The 26,381-nt window shown below is 37.2% G+C and overlaps 1 protein-coding gene across 6 annotated transcripts; it reads right to left on the bottom strand.

The window, feature by feature from the left end:
• Positions 1–1,945: 1,945 nt before the first annotated feature.
• Positions 1,946–26,171, bottom strand: rin2b (Ras and Rab interactor 2b). Of its 6 annotated transcripts, none has more exons than XM_048200304.1 (13): positions 25,815–26,171; positions 24,289–24,421; positions 23,599–23,682; positions 21,033–21,145; positions 20,548–20,719; positions 17,273–17,384; positions 16,461–16,533; positions 15,648–15,739; positions 13,028–14,242; positions 7,557–7,865; positions 6,584–6,715; positions 3,816–3,979; positions 1,946–3,514 (listed from the first exon to the last, which is right to left on the bottom strand). In XM_048200304.1, the coding sequence occupies exons 2-13, from the start codon at positions 24,310–24,312 to the stop codon at positions 3,467–3,469; spliced, it is 2,538 nt and encodes an 845-aa protein (XP_048056261.1). In that variant the 5' UTR covers positions 24,313–24,421; positions 25,815–26,171; the 3' UTR covers positions 1,946–3,466. The 6 variants fall into 6 exon arrangements, with proteins under 6 accessions (XP_048056261.1, XP_048056263.1, XP_048056258.1 ...); XM_048200306.1 differs by having other exon boundaries at positions 1,946–2,397; XM_048200301.1 differs by having other exon boundaries at positions 1,946–3,671; positions 24,289–24,382; positions 25,815–26,168.
• Between the last annotated feature and the right edge of the window lie 210 nt (positions 26,172–26,381).

Genomic DNA, 26,381 nt, shown 5'->3' with positions numbered 1-26,381 from the left:
GGCATGAATGTGCCCTTTGCGGTCAGATGATTCCAATCACATGCAGCAGAAAACTGAAAAGAGCAACGACAAAGGAGGTACGGACTTTAGGTTTGCAAAGATTAATGAAACTGCTATAGCACAGGTTACGACTTGTATTATGAACATTAAGAAGTGACTGTAAATAAGATGGAGTTTACCCAATAAGAGTTTTATAAATGAACAGAAACCAATGAATTTGTCTATGAGAATGAAGAGAAGACCAGTTCAATAAAGAATACTAGTGACAGTGGTGAGTGTTAAATGATTGCAGCATAGTAAATAACATCCAATTTATGAAGGAGAGTTTTTGAAGCAGACCGGTTTCCGGTTTTATTTTGTAGAAACCATGGAAACAGTAAAAACTCCCATTTTACATATCCCTTAACCTACCCGTCTCCGCCCCCTGGATCTCGTGTGTTCTGCAGTGAGGGGCTACTGTAATATTCTGAGTTTGCATTTCACCGTTTTTATTCATTTTGAGGAATACTGAATCTTTTCGTGCAAGTGATATGAGTATAACCATCATAGAACTACATCAACGCAAACAACAGCTCTGCACTTTATTTCTCTCAACATGGGGATAAGAGAGCTGTCAGTTAATAAATGTGGAAAAGCAATACTTATTTGAAAATGTAACTTAGATATTTTGTTGTAAATTGAAAAAGTAATGTGTTACTTCACTAGTTACTTGAAAAAGTAATCTGATTACGTAACTCAAGTTGTAATGTGTAACCCCCAACACTGATATTAAATAATATTTTTACAGGGAGTTGGCTACACTGTAAAAAGGGAACAATTGCAATTGTTAGCTATTTCTACCTCATCTTATCTTTAATAAGATCACCTTTTTTAAAGGTGCCCTACATTCAAAAATTTAATTTACCTCGGCATAGTTAAATAACAAGAGTTCAGTAGCACATGGAAAAGACATACACTGAGTCTCAAACTCCATTGTTTCCTCCTTATATAAATCTCATTTGTTTAAAAGACCACCGAAGAACAGGCGAATCTCAACATAACACAGACTGTTACGTAACAGTCGGGGTGTACGCCCCCAATATTTGCATATGCTAGCCCATGTTCCCAACATTATGAAAGGCATTAGACAAGGGCAGAACGTCTGGATGTGCAGAGCTGAATCAATAGACTATAAGCAAGCAAGGTCAATAGCAAAAAATGGCAGATGGAGCAATAATAACTGACATGATTCATGATAACGTGATATTTGTAGTGATATTTGTAAATTGTCTTTGTAAATGTTTCGTTAGCATGTTGCTAATGTACTGTTAAATGTGGTTAAAGTTACCATCGTTTCTTACTGTATTCACGGAGACAAGAGCCGTCGCTATTTTCATTTTTAAACACTTGCAGTCTGTATAATGCATAAACACAACTTCATTCTTTATAAATCTCTCCAACAGTGACTTAAAGGGCCACACACCCTGAATCGGCTCATTTCTAATTATGCCTCAAAATAGGCAGTTAAAAAAATGAATTAAAAAAATCTATGGGGTATTTTGAGCTGAAACTTCACAGACACATTCAGGGGACACCTTAGACTTATATTACATCTTTTAAAAAAAAGTTCTAGGGCACCTTTAATGAAAATCTAATGTAATCTGTGCTGCGTTTCCCAAAAGCATTGTGAGCCCAAGTTGATCGTGAAGACCATTGCCACCACTGTTCTCTATGATCAACTTACATTACAATGTTTTTGGGAAACGCAGCACTGGTTTATTCATTTTAATGGTAATTCATATTAAATATTTAAGAATATTTTTGCAACATTAATATAATTAATAATAAATTACTAAATAATTAATATAATTATTTAAAATAATAATAAATTAAATAATATTTTACCTAATAATAAGCACATGAAGAAACATTTTTACAATGTTATTTTAAACAGTTTGAGATAATAAAAAGAATAAAGACACGCTTTATTTCCTGTCATTTAAATACCACCAAAAGGAGTAAAATATTCTCAAGATCAGCATTTAAATTACATCATTGACAGCTCAGGTAAAAATCACATTCTCAGCACTAAGTGCATCATACATGTTGTGGCACAAAAATAAATGACATGTTTACAGTATAGCACATTTAGACACTGGCTGAAGCATAAGGAGCAAAATGTTCCTATTTCACAAGAACAAAGTGAGAAAAATACTTCTTCAGCCAATTTATCAGTTTGCAAAGTCATACTGATGCATCTCTATTGTGCTAAAGCCACATGATCATGCATTATCTCTGTTGAAGCTCTCATTCTGAAAGCTTCTTCCCTTAAAGAATTTCCTCTGTGTTGATTGAGTCTCATGACAGCAGAGGTGGCAATTCTTCTGACGAAGCGAAAGCTCTGGACACTCACTCGACCTGAATACAAAAATAGCTTAAGGATTATGTACAGAACTCTATGAGTGAATCCCTGACACCTTTGTATACATATAACAATGGCACAATATTGCTTTCATTTCAGTACTGGCATTTTTGGGGACAGATGCTACATTCATACTGAATCAAAGGATATCTCACAGGTTCAATACCACATTACTGACAATGCCCAATAAATGCCATATCTTATGTCCAAGAGATCTATTAAACTTTCTATTTAAAACGTAACTTTATGTTAAGTAACAATATTTTGCATATTTTAATATGCATATATTTGGCACTTTCCATGAATATAGCACACTATATGGTGTCCCACAACACATTAGAGGCACAAACCCCATGTTTTAATTGTCAGATTTGTAGTATGAACTATTGAAATTATACCAGCATACAATTATGATTTATCATACAATGTTACAATTTTAATCTGTGGATCTAATACAAATATTTGATAAAAATATCATTATTGAAACCAAAAACATAATATTTAGCTTTCTTCCACATTTTGCATGTAAGCCTGTTATGGCAAAATTTTCCCACATTTCTCACACATTCTCTAAAATTGCAATATCCAATAAATAACAATTATCTCATTTAATATTCTCATTGTTATTTTGACTGCAATCATCGAGCTAATCTTTTCAACCCTGTTACCAAGGTTATTGTAAGATAAATACGACCAAACTAATATTTTCTTTCATTTTTTGTGAAATATAAGTTATATCCATAAATACAAACCAACATTTAGTCCCTAACTAGCTAGCCCTTACTTAATTGAGGCTAAATTTGCAACCCTGTTATCCAAGTCTGTTTTTACACTAAACAACCCAAATGTACCCTATTCACGGAAAGCGTCATCATTCTTTATTGAGTTGGTGTATCATTGAACAGAAGATCTTTCATCTTGCAATCTTTATACACATTTTCCTGCTATTGAGTGTTCAGGCAATGTCCTGCTTTGAAGACACAGGCGTGGAACAGCTTAAATTGGCTATCGTCCTGTAGACAAAGTAAAAGTGTTGACGCTTCGGTCGACTGTGTAACTCTGCCTTTATCCACTGTGGGTGTGTGTCTGCGGCCAATTGCTGGCTGCTTTCGTCTGTGAAAAGAAAGAGGCCGTAGTTTTCCGGATCAGACACGCGGAATTTAAGCGCACAAAGGCGGCACACCTCTTCCGTTGTGGCGTAGGGCCGCACCTGAAGGGTTTTAGCCGTGCAGCCACTATCTGCCTTCTGCAGAGCCACGCGCATGTAATTCTTCACAAAAAAACAAATAGACATTATAGTGAGTTTAAAACCACTCAGAAAATGTTATGGAATGAAAACAGTCCATATCCATAAAATGCAGTCAGGAACTATGAAAAATGCTGACCACAAACTGTTCAGAGGTCAGGATTTTACCTGAAAGTCGTCCACTGAGGGCAGGTTTCTCTGCAGTGTGCGACGCTGGTGCCACTGCTGGAGTGTGTCGCGTGCTGTAGAACTGAGAATCCGTGCAGCCTGTTCTTCCTGGAAGTTCTTAATCAGTGACATTGCTCCGTATGCACTGGTGAGGTAATAACCTCCTGTACAGGATCAAGACACAAGGAGACTCTTATACAGTTAAAAAAAACTTGTGAACCTTCCAAAACCTAAACAAAAACTCAGTTTGTTCAATACCATAAAGTGCTGCTAAAAATCTACTTATTATTTTAACCTATACTACTGTTCAGAAGTTTGCGGTTGATAAGCTTTTTTAAAGTTTTTGAAATAAGATCATTTACTTAATCAAAAATACAGTAAAAACAGTAATATTGTTAAATACGCAGATGAGCCAAAACATTATGACCAGTCACAGGTGAAGCAACTATCACTGGTCATCTCCTAATAAGGCCACATATTAAGGTCTGGGTAGATTAGATGGTAAGCAAACAACACGTTTTCATAATCAGCGTGTTGGATGCAGGAGAAATGGGCAAGAATAAAGATATGAGAGCCAAATTGTTATGCCAAGGCGACTGGGTCAGAGTATCTCTGAAAAGGCTGAATGCTCCCGATCAGCAGTGGTGAGATTTTACTAACAAACCGGCGACAGGGGGGCGTCCAAGGCTCATCGTTTCACGAGGGCAATGAACTCTATCCCATCTGGTCTGAGCCAATAGAAAGTCTACTGTGGCACAAGTCACACAAAATTTTATGGCAGGAATGTGTCACAAACACAAAGTGCATCACTCTGCTGCGTATGTGGCTGCAGAGAATCAGAGAACTTATGATGACCCCTGTCCACTGTCGAAAGTGGCTTCAATGGGCACAAGAGTGTCTGAACTAGACCTTGGAGCAGTGGAAGATTTTCGCCTGGTCCGTTGAGTCTTGTTTTTTTTTTTACATTACGTGGACACTGAGGAAGTGATGGCACCAGGATGCACTGTGGGACGACGACAAGCCAGTGGGCAGAGTGTGATGCTCTGGGCAATACTCTGCTGGGAAACCATGGGTCAGGCCATTCATGTGGACTTCAATTCAGTCCAGGTACACCCCTTCATGATAATCATGTTCCCTGGTGGAAGTGACCTCTTTCAGCAGGATGATGCAGCCTGCCACATTGCATACATTGTTCAGGAATGATGAAAAGTTCAAGGTGTTGCCCAGGCCTCCAAATTCCCAGAATCCAGTTGAGCATCTATGGGATGTGCTGGACCAACAAGTTTGATCCATGGTAGCTCAATCTCGAAAACTACAGGACTTGAAGGATCTGCTGCTAATGTCTTAGTGCCTGAAACCACAGCACACCTTGAGGGGACTTGTAGAGTCCTTACCTCGGTGGGTCGACACCGACCGGAGGACCAACAGCATATTAGACAGGGGGTCATAATGTTTTGGCTCATCTTTGTATTGTTACAATTTAAACTTTTCTAAACTTTTTTCATATTTTTCTCCTGCCGAATTTTCAGCATCAATACTCCAGTCTTCAGTGTCACATGATCCTTCAGAAATCATTCTAATATGCTGATTTGCTGCTCAAGAATCATTTCTTATTCATCAGTGTTAAAAACTGTTTAATAATCCTAATTCATTTTTAGGATTCTTTGATGAATAGAAAGTTAAAAAAAGTAATTATTTGAAATAGGAAGCTTTTGTTACATTATAAATGCCTTTACTGTCACTTTTGATCAAATTAATGCATTCTTGTTCAATAGAAGTATTAATTTCAAAAAAAAAAAAAATCGCACTGACCCCAACCATTTGAATGGTAGTGTATAGTTCACAAGTGTGAACAACCACTATAATGAGGACGGATCATAATGCCTGTCCTATTAGATCATCAGGTTTGTGACCTGACTGTGTACATACAATACAATAAATCTTTTCTATGAATGGCTGCCACACTAAGATCACTGAGAACAGGAGAAACACACCCTTGGAGGAAATTACTCTGTTGAGAACAGAACTTAGGATGTTCGTCACACATGGAAAATGCTTGTCCGTTCTGAAACTCCTCCAACTGTTTGTTCCATGGAATGCACAATTATTAAAGGATTAGTTCACCCAAAAATAAATATTCTGCGATAATTTACTCACCCACATGTCGTTTCAAATCAACAAGACTTTAGTTCATCTTTGGAACACAAATGAAGATATTTTTAATGAAATCTGAGAGATTTCTACCCATCCATTGAAAGTTTTGTTCACCCAAATCTCTGATGCTTCAAAACGTTCATAAAGAGATAAATCCATATGAATCAAGCGTTTTAATCCGTCTTCTGAAGAGATGTGATCGCTTTATATGATGAACAGATTGAATTTAGGATTGTATTCACATATTAACATTGATCAGAAAACAATGTTTACAGCATTCAAATTTTCTCATGGAAGCTCAAGAGTGTTTGCAAAAGTCTTATGGGTTTGGAAAGACATCATGAGTGTGAGTAAATGATGACAGAATTTTCATTTTTGGATGAGCTAACCCTTTAAATAAACTAATATTACAATGGGTTTTTATTCAGTCATTACAAACCGAGAAAGAGAATTTACATCTAAATGTTGGACAGGAGAAACAAATAATGTTTTGGTTCTGAAGGTCTTCAATTGTTCCCTTTGATAGAACAAATAATCTAATTTGTAAAAAAACAAACTTATTTGCTTACATTAATTTAAATAAATTATTACACAAATATAACATATTGACACACCTTCTCCATGCAGTAATGGGGGATCTATCAGCTCCATCATATACATGATCTCAGTGTCCAACTGAGGCATGTCACACTGGACCAACACATATGTCAACATGGGCAGGAAATCATCCGCTCCGAACATCCTCACTGGCGCAGACAGAGGAAACATTTATTAGTGACCTTTACACAGGCCAATCCAGCAAGAACCTTCCACTTGATTAAGGTGCAAATACTTTCACTTTCAATTACTAATCTCATATGCTGCATCCCAATTCACATACAATCCATCCTAAATAGTATCTAAAATAAGAATTAGTGTCCCAAATTGTAGAATGTTGAAATGAGTATCCCAAAGGTACCCGGATATTCTACTGTTTCTACTGAATCCGAAGTGCAGATCCATGCACACTCTAATGGCTAATATTGCCCACATCCCATTAATGGTTGGTCGAGGATTAGATTAAGAACTACAAATATAAATAAAATTGTTAAAACACTACAAACATGGTGAATGTGTGAGATAGACGGTTAAGTAGAGAGGTTTAGATAAAGGGGTTTGAGTGATTAATAATCAGTATCTATCTAACCTGATGAAAAAATATTTATTCAGTGTTATCCACATTATATTGCATCTGCAACAACATTGTGAACTTTTATAAATATACGTTTGGTCATTTAAGTGCATCATTATTCAAACACATGAGGAGAGTTCTCCGCATGAAAGACACGCAACAGGTACGGTAGGAAATCAAATTGAACGTGGAGGATTTTCACTGTGACAGATGATCAACAGGGAAGTTTAAATAGTCCCAAAGCTTGTCTACTATTCTGCTACACACTCAAAAGTACTTTTTCTTCACAAAAAGAGTACATCATTTTAAGGTATAGTATAAGTAGGTGAATTAGGATGCAGCAATACACACCTAAAACATAAACACACATAAAGCCTTTAAATAAACACCTGAGACATAACTCCACCTGTACACACCTTCATTTTCTTGCATAATATTGTAGATGAGTTTACAGACTTTCAGCAGCACCATAATCTTCCTCTCAGGTGAGTATATGCTGCACATGGCTCTGAGTTTTCTGCGGATGCGGTGGATGGCGTAGGCATCTGGTGGCCGCGCTGCATTCGCTCCCAGCTCGTGAGGCTGTTTGGCCTTGGCCAGGGCCAGATTCTCCTCCAGCCTCTGCCACACTCCATCGGCCACCTGGAACTCATGCAGCGCTGACTGCAAGCAGCCATACAGGGGTTTCAGCACACACTTATGCATGGCCTTCTCCAACACCGGATCTGAGAAAGAGATGGAGTTTCAGTTAAAGGTGCCCTAGATTCAAAATTGAAGAGTTCAGTACATGGAAAAGACATACAGTGAGTCTCAAACTCCATTGTTTCCTCCTTCTTATATAAATCTCATTTGTTTAAAAGACCACCGAAGAACAGGCGAATCTCAACATAACACCGACTGTTACGTAACAGTCGGGGTGTACGCCCCCAATATTTGCATATGCCAGCCCATGTTCCCAACATTATGAAAGGCATTAGACAAGGGCAGAACGTCTGGAGCAGCACAGCTGAATCAACAGACTATGTAAGCAAGCAAGGACAATAGCAAAAAATGGCAGATGGAGCAATAATAACTGACATGATTCATGATAACATGATATTTTTAGTGATATTTGTAAATTGTCTTTCCAAATGTTTTGTTAGCATGTTGCTAATGTACTGTTAAATGTGGTTAAAGTTACCATCGTTTATTACTGTATTCACGGAGACAAGAGAGCCGTCGCTATTTTCATTTTTAAACACTTGCAGTCTGTATAATTCATAAACACATCTTCATTCTTTATAAATCTCTCCAACAGTGTAGCATTAGCCGTTAGCCACGGAGCATAGCCTCAAACTCATTCAGAATCAATGTAAACATCAAAATAAACACAGTACTTACGCGATTAGACATGCTGCATGACGAACACTTTGTAAAGATCCATTTTGAGGGTTATATTAGCTGTGTGAACTTTTTTATGTTTTTTAAGGCAAGCGCGAGCTCCGTGGGTGTGGAGCACGAGATTTAAAGGGCCACACACCCTGAATCGGCTCATTTCTAATTATGCCCCAAAATAGGCAGTTAAAAAAATGAATTAAAAAAAAATCTATGGGGTGACACATTCAGGGGACACCTTAGACTTATATTACATCTTTTTAAAAAAAGTTCTAGGGCACCTTTAACGCTTTAACATTAGATTTTTAGAGAAATTTAACATCTTCACAGTGATAAAAAGTTAACAAAAAAGGTATTACTTTTTAAACTTGCTACTTTACAGATTAACTTGTTACCTTACAGACAGTTTTTAAAGGAATAGTTATTTATTCAACGTTCATGTTGTTCCAAATGTCTTTTTTTAGCCATAGATCAAGTAGATCGAACCATTATGAAATTCTGACTGAAACACCTTTTTATTCAAACTGACACTTTTTTCCAAAGTGAAGAATAGTACAAATATCCAAATGGTATTCTGTTCTCCACTAGTAAACAACTGACACACACACACACACAGATACTTTTTTTTTTTGCTTACTGAGCGTAGTGTCTGCTGAGTTCATGAAAAACCTGACACAAATGTTTCAAGATATAATAGGCCTAAGCTCCCGGGATTCAAGTCTTGCCGAAGGCTCTCTGAGACACAAAGGGCCGGTCAAATAAGGACAAAAGCAGACATCACATCAATTGCCTCTACACTATAGAGTTATAAAACAAGCAATTATACACTATGACAATACTATTACTGTAATAAAACTCTATATTTAAAGGGTAAGTTCACCCGAAAATGAAAATTCTTTCATTGATTACTCTCTCTCATGTCGTTCCACACCCGTACAACCTTTGTTTATCATTGTAACACAAATTAAGATATTTTTGATGAAATCCAAGAGCTCAAGAGATCTCCTGACGTAGTGAAGGCAGTGCAGCGCTTCCGTGTTTACGTCAGAAGGCCAGCTCATCGGATCACACATATGCGGTAATGCTGCTCACATGTACAGCGTCGGTCAATACTGAGCTGGTGCACTGCATTCACTACGTCAACTGCGTAGGAGACTGACATGGGAAAGAAGAAATTGTTGAATAAAGTTGTTATTTTTGTTTTGTTTTTGCACACAAAAAGTATTCTCGTCACTTCATAAAATTAAGGTTGAACCACTGTAGTCATGCTGACTATTTTAACAATGTCTTTAGTACCTTTCTGGGCCTTGACAGTGGTAGTTGAATTGCTGTCTATGGAGGAGTCAGAGAGCTCTTGGATTTCATTCAAATATTTTAATTTGTGTTCTGAAGATGAACGAAAGTCTTACGGGTTTGGAATGACATGAGGGTGAGAACTTAATGACAGAATTTTCATTTTTGGGTGAAACTAACACTGTAATATAATAAAACACAGTGTACACAAGACAAGAGGTCCAAATATTAGAAGCACCTGTAGCTTACAGAATCACTATCATAATAAATGGCTGTACATGATGATTTATGGAAAGCATGAAAAACCACCATAAATTCATCAACTTAAAAATACATGTACATAGAATGATTCACTCCTACAAACACAAACCACTCAGTTCTTGTGCTACACTTCTGCAATGGTTGTCACTGAAGCTCATCTTTATTGTGACCTCAAAAAACAGACATTCCAACATTAAGAGAATGAAAAATATAATAGGTATAAATATAAATATATTTTTTTTCTGTCTGAAACAATTACACAATTTTAATTGTGCAGCATGTTCTGAATATTTAAAGGTGCTCTAAGTAATGTCACGCGTTTTTAGACCAAAACATTTTTTGTCACATACAGTACACTATCCGCTAGCTGCCTGTCCCCTGAACACACTGTAAAAAAAACACGGTTTCGGTAGTCGCCACAAGCTCCAAAAACAAACTGGTGCAGCCTGGACTACGAATCATAATAAACACGCTCCAGCCAATAACTGACAAGAATGATTTTAAATGCGCGTTCATGACTGTTTCAGGAAGCACGGATGGGAGGGGAGGAGGAGGAGGAGGAGGAGGGAGGGTCTAGCTAGCCTCTGTTTTGTTTGACAACACTTTGAACATCAACAGGAAGTTACTCCGCTCAGGATCGCTTAGAGAACCTTTAATTCCAATTACAAAAAGCACCATGGCTGTTGCACATTGTAATATCCTGATATTCATTATCCTGATATATGATTTGTATTACTATCTGATTCTTTCACTGTATCCTGGTATGGCCACAGTACTATTCTGTAACCTCAGATAAATACATTAAAATATTTGTTTTAGCCTTGGTATGATCTTCAAGGTGGTATGACCACATGAAACATCAAACTGTACAAAAAAGAAGGAAGAAATATACTGTCCAATTAAGCATCTTAAATTTAAGAAATTTAAAAATTAGACTGATTTTTGTTACATCTTTACAGGTTATTTTTAACCACAGTATCACCACATTGTTTCAAAGCTATTAACGTTACAGTTTACAAAAGAAAAATCTGTCATTTAGAAAACCAATCATGGCCTCCAAATAATCCCCATCCATTGAATTGGATCTATCACTCTCCTCTCCATCTATAGCTGGTGTGTGGTGAGCGCACTGGCGCCATTGTACAGTGGCTGCCGCTGCATCATGCACACTGGTAGTGGTTGAGGAGAGACCCCCTGATATGATGGTAAAGTGTGTACAGTAGTACATAAGAAAGGGCTATATAAATGCCTCATTCATTCATTTTCATTCATTCAAAACATGATGAATGAAATTCAAAACATCATTAATGAGGTAATTCATTCAAAACATCATTAATGAGGTAATTTCATTCATTCAAAACATCATTAATGAGGTAAACAATACATTAGCTTATCTTTAAACCATGTCAAACTCAGTTCCTGGAGGGCCACAGCCCTGCAGAGTTTAGCTTCAACCCTAATTAAACACATCTGATACAACTAATAAAGTCCTACAGGCCTATTTGAAAACTACAGGAATGTGTGTTTGGAGCAGGGTTGGACCTAAACTGCGTTTGACCCCTGCTTTAAACTGAACAGCCAGACAACCTTTTATAGGAATAAATTAATCTAATGTAACTTGTCCACTCATGAAGAAGTGAAGAATTTATCATTTTAACACTTTCTTACTTGCCTTAGGTTTATTATGCAAGCATTACTTTTGGCATGATAACAAAAAAAGTATTTATGTAGAGTCCAAAAATTTCTGCCTTCAAACTCTGTTTATTGGTTCTAAACCACTAACCACAGGGTGGATTTTAACTAAAGACCTATAAAAATTAGTGCTGTGAGACAGGATTATAGCATATTTGTCTTAGAATGAACTTAATTTAATCTTATTTCAAAATGCTCTTCTGTGTGGATTGTGCTCCTTTTTTCAGCTCAATATTTATTTCCAGAGCAATCTGGTTTGAAGCTGTCATTCTTTATAAAAACCAGACTAGTTAATACATACACTTTACAGTGCAAGTACAGGGAAAAGAGATGAACTTGAAAGGTATCTGAATCATAACATTTGACAATAAAACATCTCCACATCCAAGCCGAGGCCAAGTAGGTAGTGCTCACGGCAGATTAAAAAAAGAGCTACACAAGTCTTACCGATTACATCACTCAAAAATTATTTTCATAGAACCAAAACAAATCTTTTAAAGACACTGCCTGTCCAAAGGACTAAATGGAAATTACCCAAAGAGTCACAGCCATGATATGAATGAACTATATCCTCCACTGACAGACTAAGATAAAAATTATATTTTTCTATTTCCATCACACTATCAACAACATTTTCCACAAAAGCCAAAGGAAACAAAAGCAGCTCTGTACTGATAAGGGTACACTCACATTCAAAACAAAACATGTTTCTGATGTCAGGTATATACTGTATAATGATAGCATAATTGTAATCCACAACTGTAGCACCTTTTTTTTTTTTGGACAATATACATCTTTTTGACATGCATTGCTTTAACAGATAAGTCAAAGGAATCAGACCTTGAATTAAACTAAGAGTTTGCAAACTGCACAGACTAGGAAACAAAAAGTCAAGCTGATGATACATATCTAAAAGACAAGGAAGCTAACACTTCAAAATGCCACAACAAACAGTTTCTAGATACTATATAGTAGATTAAACTCGGGGATAAAACTATAAGCTAGTCAGTGGTGTCCAATCCTGATCCTGGAGGCCCACCATCCAAACTCTAAACCTTAATTAAACACTCCCAAACCAACTTAGGATTACTAGAAACTTCCAGGCAGGTGTGGTGGAGCTAAACCCTGAAGGAAAATGGCGCTCCAGAAGCAGGACTGGACACCCTTGAAGTAAGCCATTTTTAGGTTTAAAGGTGCTTTTAAAATTGTTCTCTTTGTTTGAATGGTTCAACATGACCCTAAAAGACTTGAACTGAAATATTCTTACCAATCTGGTCCTCAGGTATGTAAGACTCTATGGGTGGGTTCATCTCTGAGCTCTGTATGAGGTAAGCCTTCATCTGGGTCATGAACTGCCGGAGCGTCTGCAGAAGATCCTGGCTGGATGAGTGGCAGTTTTTGTTCTCCTGCACAAAGCTCAAATAGTCCTGCACCAGGCAACCAAAGTAGGAACCTTTGTCCTGGGATAACTCAATGATCCGGAGCAAGATGCGTTTTTCAGGTGTAGCCAGAACATTGAGGACACCTCGGACCTTACGGAATTGCCCCCTTAGTGCTCGTGGGATAACAAGTGATCTTGGATGAGCCCCAACTAGTTCGACCGCCAGGAGTTTTTTTGTCTTGCGGGAAGAACGAAGGCGAAGATGCAGGTCCCTTTCAAGTCCCACACCATAGTCTTCCTCTTCTTCGTCATACTCATCACTGCTGTCATCAGTGGAGAGGCCTTGGCCCACACCCTGGGATAGTCCCAAAGGGAGAGGATGCGGAGGAGAATCCAGAGAGTCAGATGAGGAAGTGGACAAACCACTTGAGCTTCGCCCTTTCTCTTCTGGTCCGGTCCATTGCTGCAGAATGGTGCTTTTGGTTGGGTTGAGAGTTGTATGCGTCCGACTGGCTTGAGACAGGGCCCTGGAGATGGTATCATCATCTAACGCAATGGTGCAGCGGTAGCTGTCGATGTCTGGTGGTTGTGGAGGTCGTGGTGGGGGTTGAGGTGCAGGTTTCTTAGAGCTGGGGGGTTTGGATCCCACCGAACCAGGAATCGATTTGGGTCTCTGACTCATTCTGGTATTGCCAGCATTCAAAGGCATAGTCCTCGGACCTGGGGGTAAAGAAGGGGTATGAACCAAAATGCGAGGCAGAGGTGGCCTTGGTGGAGGAGGGGGACGAGATTTTCCGTTTTCTACAGTTGTATCTTTTGCAATCACTGTTGCAGCATTTCCAGTGAGATCTTGCTGTGTTTTGAGGAAGACAGGGTTGATAAAAGACAAAGCACTGTTGGAGCAACTTCTTTCGCCTTCAGGAGCATTAGAGCAGGTGTCAGTCAGAGGTAGTGAGGCATTTAGATTCCCAGTCGGGGTACAGGTTTGATCCTCTATCAGTAAGATGTCAGAGAAGTTGTCGTGCAGAGAGATTGACGGTCTGTCCTGAACCAGAGAATCCTTTGGCACTTGTTGACTTTTGACAGAATATTCCCAGAACGCTGGAATAAAAAAGAATCTGATTAATGGTTAACTCCACATACGCACAATCTTTGCACAAACACAACCACAAAAGCAGCTAACACACCCTCTCCCGCTTCCTACCATAGACGACCACGCGCTGTCAGCACACATATGAATTTGAGTGTGAGGCTATATCTAGTTACAGCCAGGCTGAAGCGTCTGTTGACTTCTCTTGTCCTCAAGTCCACTGAAGTTCTTGGAGAAATTTAGCGAGCTCAGTTGTGCATTTCAGAAAGCTGATTCACAAATGCCATACAAACACACCCAACACAAAGCCGGCCAAAAACTCATTGAGTCATTTTTTTCCAAACAGACAGCGTTTATGGGGAGGTAGACTTAACAGAGCACACCAAACCCCTCCTCTTTCTCCTCCCCATGCTTTCTGTCTCTCTCCCCACCCATTTCAGTATGGTTTCTCATGTTGGTTTGCTAAGCCAGTTTCTATTAGGAAAATGTAGTTTTGATAGTCAGCATCTTTCAAATGAGACTTGCCCTTCACCTAAATTACTAAATCAAAAATCTAATTGTTCTGTGGCAACTTTGATGTACATTTCAAAGATGTTGTGGATGGGTGCCAGGATTTTATTATGTGGTGACTAAGGCATTCTAAGTGTTTTTTTTAGCTCATTTCTAACTTCTCAACAATGCATTTTCTCTAGGGCAGAACGAAGCTATTGCTGATAAACAACAAAGGAAGACCCGTGACTGATTTCTTTTTTAGTTGAATATGACTGTGTCTGCCAAGTTTCTCTCTCTCTCTCTCTCACACACACACACACACACACACACACACACACTCACTCTTTCCCTCAGAAACCTCTATGCTCTAATTAGCTTACATAGTCTCACACACTATCTGGAATGTCAGCCTGACTAATAATAACAACATGGAACTGAATAGTAGGCCAGCATGTTCGCAGCTGTGGTAAAGTAACAAATCCAAACACACATTTACTCATGAGACAAACCGAGTTACCGTCTTCCCTACGAACATTGCAATGTTTCTTTATTATCTGACAAACAATTTGATACTGGTCTGAACCTTACTAATAATATTAGAACATATATTAGAACATACTAATATATTACTTTTATAATTATTACTTGTACATGCAACATTGTTGATTGTATTAAAACACACTTTGCTTTCCAGGTGTGTCATGTTATGTATTTGTTTTGAACGGAGCACCAGTGGCAGTCATGACTCACTTAGTACCCTGGGGAGAGACATGAGCAAAGAAAACTGAAAGCCGAGTTAGAATAGTGCTACTGTTTTTAATTAGTGCGCAAGGATCACTGGGTTGTAATCTTGAAGTAATATTTAATTTTTTTAAACTTGACAGCCTGTAATAGTCATGTGTGTCAGATTAGGTAGGTCAGTACCTGCCCCTTGCTGGGCCACCTCATGCAGATCTGACAGGGTCTCAGCTGAGTGTATTGCCTCAGGAAGCTTCAGGGTAGACGGCAGAATGTCTCTAATATGAAACAAAGAGAGCCAGACAGACAAATAGGGCGTGAAAGAGGGTAATAAAAGAAGAGTGGGAGAAAACACACACAAAATTATTCCCTATTTTCTTACATTAATGGTGACAGGTCAATTTATTAATGTAGATTACATTTAGCTAATTTAATAATTCTACTCTTACTGGGCGGTAAAATTGGTACTGATCAGAGAGAAGGCAGACTTTCAGTTTCTATTAGCAGCTTGAGAAAACAAACATAACGTGGAGAACTGTTGCAATATTCTGATTTATGGATGACATCAAATAAATAATTTGAACTTAGAGCCATATATTACTATATCCTGTTGTTGATAAGGTGATGGATATCATCGGGTTTTATGAGCAGTGGGTTCATTACTGCACAATCATTCATTGATCTTTACACATAAATATTGTATGCAGTCTTTTATGCTCTTATCATGCTTTAGCTCTGCAGTCAAGGTAAAGACAACAAGACAGCAATGAACATTTCATCCATTCCAAATGTATGAAATAAAATTGTTCAAAGTGGATTGTTTTTATATGCTATGGAGAAAATGTGAGTGGTTGAGTTACATGACAAAGTATAATGCTTAGGGTTAGGGATTTGTTCAAATTCCTCATAGTATGTATTAGCAATTGCAATAGTGATGTTTGCCTTAGTGGTCTAATACTTGACTAGTTTAACAATTGTCAGTCATTGAAAAAGTGTTACCTGCTAATACAATAAAAGGCCACAAGATGAAAGAGGTCAGCAAAACTAATTCCTGAACCCTCCAGAGAAAATGCTGGAAAAAAAGAACAATATACAAGAATTAAGATATTTATCTAATCTCCAAGCATTTCCACCATTCCATCAAATCAGCACTGGGACATTTGTTGGGAATTTACGGAAAACTGCAGGAAATTTCTGAACTGACTCTGAACTTGGCAGGTAAAATGTTCATAAGCCTCCAGCGCCATTCAGACCACATTCATTTCCAAGGCACAAAGGATATTCACAGCTGGATTGTGCCCAGGCCAAAAACACTAGGGTGTGTCTGATATTTCACATGGAGAATTTCTTGGAACTGCACTGCTGTAAATGCCTGAAATACTGCCAGGCTACTATTGTGACATTTAGCTACAAATATGGTGCCTCTGTTTCAAACCAAGCCAGCTGCAAACAACCGTTCAGGTTATTACAACTGATTAACTACCTGTGAAACAAGTGGGAAAAATGTCCTATTCTTTTACAAAACAGAGATTTATAAAGTGACATTACATAGAAAAGTGCATGTGTGTTCAGTCAATGGCAAGCAATCTTTGACCTCTCGACTGCATGCACGTGAAAGCAACAGGCCCCTCAATGTCAACAAATCATAAAAAAGATAACAGATAAAAAGACCGTAAAATGAAAGAAGAAATCTCCACAAATCTTTCACAGCCAAACATAGTGAACCGAAGGTGACACAGTACTCATAAATAGAAGTGAGCAGAGTTTCAACAAAAGTTATGGCTTATTATGATATAAGAGACTTGACATACTGTACTGGCTCTCCTTTAAAGGGATGTGAATCACAGAGGAGTCTGAGGTACCATCCATGTGGAATGACAAGACCTTCTTTTGCAGGACAGATGACCTCCAGACCAAAAACACCTGGACAGGAAGAAAGAACTTTTTTTTGTTGTTGTTTTTTGGAGGAGGATTTGCTTAAAGGGTTCTAATGCTGTGGTTTTAAAATGGGAGTTATAAAATGAGAGTATTGATATATTATATATTGATTGATATATTGATATATTAAATTTAAGGGGTAGTTCACCCAAAAATGGAAATTATCCCATGATTTACTCACCCTTAAAGGTGCCCTAGATTCAAAAATTGAATTTACCTCGGCATAGTTAAATAACAAGAGTTCAGTACATGGAAAAGACAGTGAGTCTCAAACTCCATTGTTTCCTCCTTCTTATATAAATCTCATTTGTTTAAAAGACCTCCGAAGAACAGGCGAATCTCAACATAACACCGACTGTTACGTAACAGTCGGGGTGTACGCCCCCAATATTTGCATATGCCAGCCCATGATCGAGGCATTACACAAGGGCAGCCAGTATTAACGTCTGGATCTGTGCACAGCTGAATCATCAGACTAGGTAAGCAAGCAAGGACAACAGTGAAAAATGGCAGATGGAGCAATAATAACTGACATGATCCATGATAACATATTTTTAGTGATATTTGTAAATTGTCTTTCTAAATGTTTCATTAGCATGTTGCTAATGTACTGTTAAATGTGGTTAAAGTTACCATCGTTTCTTACTGTATTCACGGAGACAAGAGCTGTCGCTATTTTCATTTTTAAACACTTGCAGTCTGTATAATGCATAAACAACTTCATTCTTTATAAATCTCTCCAACAGTGTAGCATTAGCCGTTAGCCACGGAGCATAGCCTCAAACTCATTCAGAATCAATGTAAACATCAAAATAAACACTGTACTTACGCGATTAGACATGCTGCATGACGAACACTTTGTAAAGATCCATTTCAAGGGTTATATTAGCTGTTTGAACTTTTTTTATGTTGTTTAAGGCAAGCGCGAGCTCTTGGGGCGTGGAGCACGAGAATTAAAGGGCCACACACCCTGAATCGGCTCATTTCTAATTATGCCCCAAAATAGGCAGTTAAAAAAATGAATTAAAAAAAATCTATGGGGTATTTTGAGCTGCAACTTCACAGACACATTCAGGGGACACCTTAGACTTATATTACATCTTTTAAAAAAAAGTTCTAGTTTAAGCCATCCTAGGTGTATATGACTATCTTCTTTCAGATGAACACAATCGGAGTTATATTAAAAAATATCCTGGCTCTTCTAAGCTTTATAATGGTAGTGAATGGGGCGCGTTATTTGGAAGCCCAAAAAGTCCATCCATCATAAAAGTACTGCACATGGCTCCAGAGGGGTAAATAAAGGCCTTCTGAAGCAAAGAGATGGGTTTTTGTAAGTAAAATATCCATATTTAAAACTTTTTAAAATATAACAACTAGCTTCCGGCAAACGTCCGTAGACTTAAACGTCCATGCAGAGTGTAAAATTTGGGAGGATCTATTGACAGAAATGCAATGTAAAATACATAACTATGTTTTCAGTGGTACAAAAAGACCTTACATAATGAACCGTTATGTTTTTATTACCTTAGAATGAGTCATTTCTATCTTATACACCGCGGGTCCCCCGACATGCCAAGTCGCCATTATGTTTCGCCGGCATGTTTCTACAGCAACCCTAAACGGACAAACACTCTACAGAGCACATTTAGCCACTATGTTGTTCTTATTCTAAGTCGTTTGTGTTTTTAGAGGCAGCTTGCATCATCACTATGTTGAATACACACAAAGCAGTAGTAGTAGTAGTAGTCTGGTTTATTAGAAGCAGAGAAGAAGAAACCTCATTGCTTCACACAGGCTACTCTCTGCTTTCTTAGACAACGACATCTTTGTCTTGTGTTGACCAGATGGCCACCGTAGCTTCTCCGAAAGGGAGGGGTGTGAGGGGTGTGCGTAGTTAGTTGCAGTTCGCAACCTCACTGCTAGATGCCGCTAAAATTTACACACTGCACCTTTAAGAGTTAAGAGTAACCTCTGACCCGACGCATGACATAGGAGTATTGTAAGCTTAGACGCCTCTCGCAGTTTAAACAAATAGGGCTGTGCAACAAACTCAAGCTCCTCTTCTCTTATATCGTAATCCTCAGAAATTTCTCTTTAAAAAAAATCTTGTTTTAGACTTCTAAGTCATAACCGGTGTTTTGTTTTGCTCTATCCCGTTCATCATTACATCATGCATTGGGTCAGAGGTTACTCTTCCGCTGTAACTCAATGCATACGGCCGTTTGCTGAAAGCTAGTTAGTATGTTTTATAAAGTTTTAAATATGGATATTTTTCTTACAAAAACCCATCGCTTCACTTCAGAAGGCCTTTATTAACCCACTGGAGCCGTGTGGAGTACTTTTATGATGGATGAATGCACTTTTTTTGGCTTCAAAATACAGTGCCCCATTCACTAACATTATAAAGCTTGGAAGATCCAGGATATTTTTATATATATAACTGTGATTGTGTTTGTCTGAAAGATAGTCATATACACCTAGGATGGCTTATGGGTAAATCATGGGATAATTTTAATGTTTAGGTGAACTATCCTTTAATTAACCATGATTCATTTTTGAATTCCAAAAGTTTCAGGAACTGTACGTTCTTCTATAAAAACAATAGTTATTGAGGGGGGGAAATATGATTTCAATTTATATCTTGATTTTATGTGCTTTATATGCTAATTTAAATGAGATTATTTTAATGTACTAATAATAATGTATTAATTTAAATACCTAAATAAGTCATCCTGAGGCCCCCTAATGTATTTATCAAAAGTGTCAATCAAAGTTTCTAGTTCATATTTTAATAATAATTTAATAATTGAAATTCTTTATTCTGCATTTATTCACCCTTGTGTAACTGAGTCTGAATGAGATGAGTTTGAGGGCAAAATTTTTAGTAAATAATAATCTTTCCAACACACAAAGCAATAATTATGGCTTCAGACTCAGAAAAGATGCATGAAACATTTTATGATACTTTTGTCGTTTCTGGGACTTTTTTATATGGAAAACAGAAATCTGGACATCCTTGTGTCTTTCACAAAAATCAAATGTATTTGGAACAGCATGATGGTGAGTAAATGATGACAGAATTTGAAATTCTGAAAAAAAAAAAAAATTGTCTGGTGTCTTTGTGTTTACTCTCTCAAACATGTTTTACCCCGGCTGGTTGCTGCAGTAGGATGCCAGTGGCCTCTTGCTGGTCGATGGAAAGCAGAAGCCATATGGGGTGTGTGTGTATCAGTTTGTCCAACACACTCACACTTGTGCTTGTACCATCCCCATCAAATGCAGGATACTGTAGACACACAGTGCTCATCCCTCCCTCTATCCTACAGAGAACAAAACAGGGGATGGGTGTAGTGGTTGTCTTTGTTTTGATAGAGATTTCTTTTTATGTCCTTTAATGGAAGCAAAGACTGACTAGAGACTGGCGCCCTCTACTGGACACTGTAAAACATATGGAGGTTCTTTGGAAATGTAATGACATATTACAGTACATTAACTTAATATATATAAAAGCAAGGCATCTATTAAAAGTACAGGAAATACAGGTATATCTGCATTTAAATGCACTCCTATTTAGCTTATTGTACAATGATGTTATTAATGCATTCTCATCACGTGTACGGTATGTTTACTCACTCTATGAACATAGAAGTGTCTGGATCTCTGACTGGATCTCTGTTTTTTTCCTGCGTAGCATGAACCATTTGCTGCTCCAACGTACCCAGTGATAATGCAAACGCATCAACAAGCTGCACATTGATAAAAAAATAAAAGCAAAAAAGTTGTCCAAGCACCAAAATATTTTGGTGAATTATTATCTGTAGTGATCTTTTTAAATCCACATTGGGAATATCGCTAATAAAGAATCTAAGAAAGAGAGAAACTGACAGGAAACCTGTAGAGAACAGTGAAGAAAAAAAACAGAAAGCTGGAAAATACTGTAAAAACAAGCTGAAAGAGGCTTATTTGTGACCAAAACAAGAGAAACCGCTTCAGCCTCCTCGGATATCTATCCATGAGCAGGAAGCAAGTTAGTCACTTTCCTGTGTTCTTAATCTACTCTCCCCGGCAGGAAATGGGATTTACCATGGCAACACAACTCAACCATCACAGCCCAGTGTTGTAATGAACCATTAAGAAGTCTTGCCTTTTCAATTACTCTGTGCAAGTACTTGCATGTAGATATGCAAATACACTACAAACTAAACTAAAAACATGATCTAAAGGTTTTTTTTTCGACTGAAAAAACACTTTTTCCTTTCTGTTGTATGAGTTCTATGACAACCAAATGACAAGACAAATAGTTGAAAAGGGTAAAAAGTATCATCAGCAGTTTTACCGGTATTCTGAGTGGTTTATAAGAAGTTACTTTGGGTATCTTTGCTGCTAGGTGGCTGGTATTTGTTAAACTGCAATGTAAATCAATGGGATTTTGGGGTGCATTTGATTGTCCAGGAAATATCACTTTTGGAAAAGTAATAGTACATTTCTTCTCAACAAGGTGCATGATTTGAGGTTACCAATATGGGAACTGCACTTGACTCCATGTAAATATTTTGAATCAGTGTGCCAACTTCCTGGGCTTTTAATGTTGACCTGCAATTTTGGACTATTTTGGATTAAATTGAGGGCCATTAAATCCAGATAAAAATAGAGTCAAAAGGCTCTATGTTGTAATTCCTAATACTGATTAATTAACAGAGTGAACGTCATAAAATAAAATATATACTATGGAAGATAAACTTTAGGTGAGTGAGATGGAGGATGAGGATGGAACAGAGAGAGCAACTTGTTTAGACTGAGTGATAAGATAGCAAAAAAGCCCTGGGAGAAGAAGCAATGAAGGACTAATTAAGGAGAGAGAAAGAGAGATGTGCAGACACATCTATTATGGGACGCTTGAATGGTTCTGTCCGGGCAACAAGCCCGGCTGCAGTCACACACACACATATACACACTGTCTGCCCATTGATTTTTACAAGGGACACCAGACAGCCAGTGAATGTACGCAGTGGAACAGAAAATGTTCTTTAGGAGAATGGGGATATTTATACTAATCCAAAAACAGTCCCTGCATGAGCGCATTGGATAATGAGAGTTTGTAGCACCATCTGCATGTCCTGCTCTTATTAAAATGTTACAGAAATGTTTTAAGCACAAAGGCAGCGTAGATTTATAAACTCAGAAACATGAATTTGGATATAAAAATTATTTTAGTGCATCAATTGAAAACATTTACATCTAAAGGATGTATAATGTTCATTTACTGCAGCCTTCTATTCAAGAGTGTGTAGTAATGTAGTAAAGCCAGGATCATTGAACGATTACATCTATACATTTTGCATTTAAATCGTCCCGCACTGTTTTTGCTATGAGTGTAAACCTTAAAAGTTGATGCTTTAAATCATGTCATCATTAAGGAGAAGTGTGTGACTACTTTTCTATGATTTACATTTACGATTTCCACCAGTCAGACAGTAAAACAGGTTTAAAAAATCCCAAAGACTTAAATTGAGAGAGGGAATCAGCAACTACCACTTTCACACAATTCAAAAAGCTCAAAGAGATTGTTAAACTAATCCATATGAATTGAGCGGTTTAGTCCAAATTTTCTGAAAAGATACGATCGCTTTATAATTATATAATTAACAGATTTAATTTAGGCTTTTATTGAAACATAAACATTCATCAACTCACACTTCAGTTGTGGTAAACGGAAGCTCAAGCATGTTTGTTTGACGCATGCGAGAACCAATGAGGTTCATTTTCATGTGTTACGCAGCAAGTTTGATCTCACGCTTCAAGTAAATACAATTGAGCTTCTGTTTATGTTCGCTGATCAGTGTTTATATGTGAATAAATGCCTAAATTAAATCTGTTGATCATATAAAGTGATCGTGTCTCTTCAGAAAATTTGGACTAAACCACTCAATTCATATGGATTAGTTTTACGATCTCTTTATGAACTTTTGGAAACTTCAAAGTGTCAGTTGCGTAGCTGTCAACAGAGGGACAGAAATCGCTCAGATTTCATCTAAAAGATCTTCATTTGTGTTCCGAAGATGAACGAAGGTCTTACGGGTTTGGAACGACATGAGGGTGAGTAACTAATGATTTCCTTTTTGGGTGAACAAACCCTTTAAAATTTAAGTGCAGGTTAAGAAATTAACAAACATTCTAAAACACAGAATGATCATCTTACCTGAAGAAAGCTACCACTTCTGTCTATCCGTCTGAGTTGTAAAGACGAGTCCATCGCCATGTTGCTTTTGTTTTTTTTTAAGTCCTGCAAGTCAAAGAAGGCATTAGGATCACTAAATAAAATAACTCTGATTATAAATGTGTTTTCAGAATGACCGATGCATACATTTGTACTGTATTTGCCATGCTTTTGTCTCCCTTTTCATTCTCTGTAGAGGTTTTATTATTTATGGATGAAAGATTTTGTCTGTGAGCCTGTATTTAGAGTCTAGAAGCTATAATCATGCCCTCAAAGAGACAATTACACACTGACGGCTCTGTCTGCCTGACATTTCTTGAATCTATTAAACAAATATTTTCTAAAGCAGTTTTTTTTTTTATTAGCTCACAGCACTAAGTACAAAAATGTTGCATACACAAACAAATGCAAGCACAAGATCTTAATCAGATCATTTCCTCAAAGCGGTTTAAAAAAATCAATTTGCAGAAGTTATTCATGGGAACATACAGTGAGGTCAGTGGTCAGATCTGAGCGAGGTCACAGCATACAGTGTGTGGCTAGCACAGTCCCTAGATTTAAAATGACAGTATAATGAAATTATACACACTCCAGCTCACCTGCAGATTGAACAGCTAATCACAGATCAGGGAAGTTATAGTGTTTATGAAAGCAACAGGAGTTCAGTCATACCTCTCGCTTTCTGAACTGCAGCATCAATGGTGCATTGTTGTGTTCTTCACACTATTGATTCTGTCTTTGGGGACATCCATAGCCTGGAAATAGTCTGAAGTGAAACTAGTGTGTTTGTGAGTGTGTAACACAGCTGCAAACAGACAAAGACACATGTGACCAATACATTGAGAGTGAAAGAGCAATAGAGGATTTTAAAGAGAGCATATAATAGTGTGGTTTCTTTGTCACATACACAAGTGAACATTCTCTTGACCAACTATATGATTTTTATAAAGCACTGAAAGAGTTCACTTGCATGCTGGACACAACACATTTCCTGAATTAGGAAGCATGTGTGTTCATTTATAACATATACATACATATATACATACATACATATATACACACACATATATATATATATATATATATATATATATATATATATATATATATAGTCAAACTTTTATAGAAATATTTTTAAATGGATAAGTTGGTGTATAGGCTATACTGACACTTAAAAAGGAAACATGTCTTATTACACATATTCCATTTCATACACCAATGACAATCACACAAGAGGAAGTTCCTATATCCATTGTAAGAACATAATTCTTAGTAACCCAAACCACAGACATACGTGCATAAATACATGATGGAAATATTTCTCAATAGGCAATGAAATCTAAGGCTAAAAGTTTATTTTCTGCACAGGAGGGTGAATGCTCTACAGCTCTCTACCCTCATTCACCTCTTTCCATGCACAAACACATACATCTTCCAGTTTGTTCCTGTCATTACAGTATATGGAAGCAATCTGATGTGAAAAATCCTTACAGATGGACCACATCATTACACAATGCATGCTGGCACCAAGAGGGTCTGGAGATTCCACAAACAAACCAACAAATAAAATAGGACCGTGATTACACTTACTGTAAGTTTGTTGTGGACTTGGTAAATATTAAAATGCTCAATTTAAATAGTTGCAAGAAGTTTGTAAAATAGACTGCGTTCATATCATGCACGGTATTTTACAATATTCACTTCATATACCACACTCAATGCTTTTATAGAAAGTTTCACAAGTGTATAGCCATATATGGCTGTAAAATGTTTTTAAGTACTGGACAAAGCAGATACATTAATGTTTTGATATTTGTGGGGTAAAAATTATTTTTATTTTTTAATGAAAATATAAAATAAGACCATTGGGCTAAGATATCTCAGTATTTCAGTGAGTTAAATGTACAAAAGTTAGGCCTACTAAATAAGCAAATGTTTATATTTACTTCCCCATTTTTCTATTTATAACACATTGGCAGATAACAACAGTTTAGAAGAAGGAAGAAATGAATTACAGTGTTGAAATGACAACTCTTGTGAGAATAGCATAGCGTTTAAAACCTTGCTCTCTCTCTCTTTAAAACAGGGAAAACAAACAAGCCCAAGGCGAAATGAAACAATTTCACTGTTAACGCATTTAATAACAAACTAATTACGCAATACTATCATATAAGAAAAATGATATTATATAGACCTACCCATGAGTGCTCCTCTACAGCAGACGAGTATTTAAAGCCCGCTCCGCCAACACATGCTTCTTAATACAATGACAGTTCAGTTATTCTGCTACTATCCGACAGTTTGACACACGCGCTTCACGACACACGCGCTTCACATCAAAGCGCTGAGGTCACATGATCACAAGACTGACGCTGCACGTCATTGGGGGTAAAAAGGTATGTAAATAATATGACAGAACAGTTTTTTTTGTTTGTTTTTTTTTGTTTTTCCTCAATTTATATTAATGTGTTTAATGCAGTGCTGTTTCTTTTCTTGCAATAATAATAAAAAAAAATGACAGAGACAATTGTTGTTACCGTTTTTTTTTTCTTTTTTTTTCTCCTTTTCTTTCAAGCATTTAATAGAATAATAATAATAATAATAATATGACAGAACAATTGCTAAATATGATAAATAAATATGGGGGAAATTTAAAAAGAATAATTAAAGTGTCAAACTTAATGCAACTGCTTTGACTGTTAAATATGCTGACACTAATACTGTTATGATGAAAAATGTAATGTTCTTAAATGTTGCTTGCTAGA

Source organism: Megalobrama amblycephala, linkage group LG8 (genome assembly GCF_018812025.1).
Source record: "Megalobrama amblycephala isolate DHTTF-2021 linkage group LG8, ASM1881202v1, whole genome shotgun sequence".
Classification (NCBI taxonomy): domain Eukaryota; kingdom Metazoa; phylum Chordata; class Actinopteri; order Cypriniformes; family Xenocyprididae; genus Megalobrama; species Megalobrama amblycephala.
This window is presented reverse-complemented; position numbering and strand designations above follow the sequence as displayed.